This window comes from Rhinopithecus bieti, unplaced genomic scaffold, assembly GCF_001698545.2.
Source record: "Rhinopithecus bieti isolate Rb0 unplaced genomic scaffold, ASM169854v2 scaffold_7464, whole genome shotgun sequence".
Classification (NCBI taxonomy): domain Eukaryota; kingdom Metazoa; phylum Chordata; class Mammalia; order Primates; family Cercopithecidae; genus Rhinopithecus; species Rhinopithecus bieti.
In genome coordinates this window covers 413,131-416,881 of record NW_016805410.1, presented here as the reverse complement: position 1 = coordinate 416,881, position 3,751 = coordinate 413,131, and the positions used below count along the sequence as shown (strand labels likewise).

At 36.1% G+C, this 3,751-nt stretch overlaps 1 protein-coding gene across 1 annotated transcript in view; it reads left to right on the top strand.

Annotated features, from left to right (window-relative positions):
- The window catches only part of ALG13 (ALG13 UDP-N-acetylglucosaminyltransferase subunit), a 7,531-nt gene extending 4,506 nt beyond the window's left edge, over positions 1 to 3,025 (top strand). The window contains exons 2-3 of the mRNA XM_017872324.1: positions 99 to 273; positions 2,110 to 3,025. Coding sequence (XP_017727813.1) covers positions 99 to 273; positions 2,110 to 2,375 — 441 coding nt within the window. The 3' untranslated portion in view covers positions 2,376 to 3,025. The remainder of the gene's footprint in view (positions 1 to 98; positions 274 to 2,109) is intronic.
- Positions 3,026 to 3,751: the final 726 nt, after the last annotated feature.

Below are 3,751 nucleotides of genomic sequence, written 5' to 3'. Positions count from 1 at the left end.
TTTTTTTTTTTTTTTTTTTTTTTGTCTGTGGGGAACTGTATTACGTTAAGAATAGAGAAAAGTAAAGTTTCTTTTTTTGTTGCCCTTTCTTGCTCAAGTGCTATTACCACAACTACTGGCACTCCATGGTCTATGTGCCACAGATGCAGCAGCAGCTTCATGTAGAGAATTATCCAGTCTATACTGAGCCACCTCTGGTAGATCCAACCGTTCCTCAATTCTACAGTGAGGTGAGGAGAGAAGATGGCACACAGGCGGAAGCATCAGCAAATGGTGAGTATGTAATGAGATTCCAGCAAGAAAGACAGTTGGATTTTGTTGTGTGTAATTCAGTAATAACTTTCATATGTTTCATCAGGTCCATATACTACACCAGTGATTCTCAAAGCATGATATGTGGACCTCTTGTGGTCTCTAAGACTCTTTCAAGGGAGTCATGAGGTCAGAAGTGTTCATAATAATACTAAGATTTTATTTGCCCCTTTCACTGGCTTGTATTTTCATTGAGGGTATAGAAACCAGTGATGGGTAAAACTGCTGGCACCTAAGCACAAATTGGTAGTGGCCCCAGACTCTGCTAGTAATCAGTGTTTATCTCACTGCCATACACCCATGGTACAAAAATGCCAATCTTATTTTTTTTTGTTTAATCAAAGACATTTTTACTAAATTTTTATCCTTGAATAGTTGTATTTTTCTTTGTGACAAAAATGGAACTACTTATAAAACACTTCTGCATACTAAATGAAGTATAATGATTAACTTAAGGAAAAAGACTTGTGCTATTAAGTTATGAGTTGTACTTGCTGACTTGAAAGAAGGATAAATTATTATTCACATTTAGTTGATCTGGTCGGCATTTTCTTAAATGAACAAAGTGAGCCTGTCACTTTAGGATAAATAACTAGTAATATTTGTTTTCAAAGATACAATTTTAGCTTTCAAATAAAAATTAGAGTTTAGGAAAACATATATTTTCCACCATGAGCTTGACACCTTACCACCAACTGAAACTCCTGTAATAAGTAGAGCTGAATGTAGTTTCTTAAATTGTATGAGGAAATGTGTCAACATTTGGAAGATCTGCATAACTCAGTGAAGGAGGATTTTGACCTTTGAGGAACTACCACTTATGTAGTTTGGGTGTAGCATCAAAGAATATCTACAATTATCTGAAAGGCTAGGTATTCACTTCACTGAGCCGGGTGTGGTGGTTCATGCCTGTAATCCCAGCACTTTGGGAAGCTGCGGCAGGTGGTCACCTGAGTTCAGGAGTTCGTATCTGACTTGCCAGGCTTGTTACAAGAACTAATTGGGACCTTATGTATAAGTATGCTATTACCTGGTGCATATTAGGAATACTACTTTCTCTCTTCCTTTCCCTGTTTAAAGCATATTACATTGTCAATCTTTTTTTTTTTTTTTTTAATTTTGTGCAATATACCTTCTATAGAGCTATTTTTAATTGTAGTTAACTATGAGGCAGTGGCAGTCTTAATTTCACAGAGTTAATCTAAGCCCAAGTAATGAATTTTTTTTTTTTGTCTAATGTGTATGCTCATTATAGCAAGATCAAAACAGCATTTATTTCCACTGGAACTGACTTGTGGCAAAAGTGCTATGAAATTAAAATTTGATCTTAACGACATTCAGGAGATGACACTTTTAGGGTGCTCTTCAGAATTATACTTTCAGGTATAGACCAGACTGTCCAGACACCTGAGTTTTTCATTGCTAAATGGTTATTCGGATGATGTCTCTTGTAAAACTATTGGATAACTCAATTGTGACCACCTCTTATAAGAATTTAACTAGAAGGACTCTAGAGAATATTTATGTATTTAGCTTGTTGATACCTAAATCATCCCAGAAAGATAGCTGTCTGTAAGTTGAATAGATTTGACACATGTATTTCACAGTTTTTTAATTTGGAAATTTTCGTATTTAGTCATTATTTGTATTTAAAGTACTCTTGCTGCAATTGCTGTGATCTTTCTTATAGTTAATAAATTTTATTTTCACACATAAGAACATCCACTTATGTTGCATGGGGTTCTGTTTTGGTGACTTTTTGTATGTAAAGTAGACTGTATGCATTCTTTCTTTCAGATACTTTAACGAATGCTGATCCTTCATCTGTCCCTCATGGAGCAGTCTATTATCCAGTAATGTCAGATCCCTATGGGCAGCCACCTTTGCCAGGTTTTGACTCCTGCCTCCCAGTTGTGCCAGATTATTCCTGTGTTCCCCCCTGGCATCCAGTTGGTACAGCATGTGGTGGTTCTTCTCAAATTCATGGTGCTATAAATCCTGGGCCAATTGGCTATCTTGCTCCATCTCCCCCAGCTTCTCACTATGTACCTCAGGGTATGTAAGATCCAGCAGTATGAAGTATTCTTGCACTGCCATTTTCTTGCTGTTTTTGTTTTTAGAAAGTTTTTTATGTTAGTGGTTAAATGATTTAGGTGATTAGTATTTACTATTGTATTTGTCTTTAAAATTATTTTATCTTTTGATTTAAAATAGTACTTTAAAATAAAGGGATATTATTTTGGGCTGTGACTAAGGAAATTGAGATGGATGTACAACTAGCCCCATATTGAGCATACTTCATTGTATTCAGCTGTTTTCCTGTCAGCCATTTGTCAGCTTTATATTAGCTGATGGTACCAATTGATAAAATGAATATAAAGTATTTCATTGGTTCAGAAATCACACATCATATTAAACCATGCAGAATTGGAATAACTTCCACTTTTTTCTAGAAAGTAAAACCAAGAGCCTTTGCTTCTGGGTAACTCACTTAATATTAAATTAAAGAGCTCTTCAGGTTTCTTGAGAATTGTCTGAAGCCAGTTGCATTCTGTGATATCAGTTTTGAAGGCACATGGTTCTCTGCTTTAGATTTATCCCATACACTATTGTTTAATACTGGATGTATGTAAGTGTTTTACTGCACTGTATTGAATTGGTGTCTTTTGCACAGTTAGCAGTAAATAAAAATTAGCATTTAAAATTGCCAAAACAAGTGGGATTTTTTCTTTTTGCGTTTTCATGTCAGCAAAGAGTACCGGACGTTTGATTGTTTCAACATGTTTTTTCTCTGGCATTTTGGTTGTCAAAGAATGTGAATTTTTAGCATGAACTAGTGGGGAGTAGTTGCAGAGCCACTTGAGATGTTATTTAATCTAGAGTCATTGAAGCGCATACTACCATATCTACGCCTTTTCTCTGGAAAATGTTTCTTTTGTGTGTGTGCATGTTTTTTAAAGCATCTATAACCCTCTTATAGAACTTTAGACTTCTCATTGTCCTATACTTTCAATAGTTATGGGGCCAAGGGAAAACTCCTTCACCCTCTAAAGGTTCACCGAAAGCTCACAAAAGGCAGGTAAAGAGGAGAAAGGGCATACAAATTTTAATGTGTACACGGGAACCTTCAGAATGAAGACCCAAAATACAGGGGAAATTGTCCATTTTATGCTTAGGTTCAACGAAGTATGGACAGCCATGTAGAAATATAATTGGACAAAAAGGGTATGATCTGCTAATGGACTTGAGTAAGGGAAACTCAACAAGGCTTATTCGTGTTCTTGGCCTCTCTGAGCACACATTCCTTCCTTCTGGGTGTGGGACAGGATCCTCTTTGGAATAGGGGGTCTTATGACAGTCAAACCAGGTAGATCAGATAAATTTTTTTATGGCCAGTTTTTACACAGAAAGGTGGAGTAATATTTTAGGTTTGTGGCTG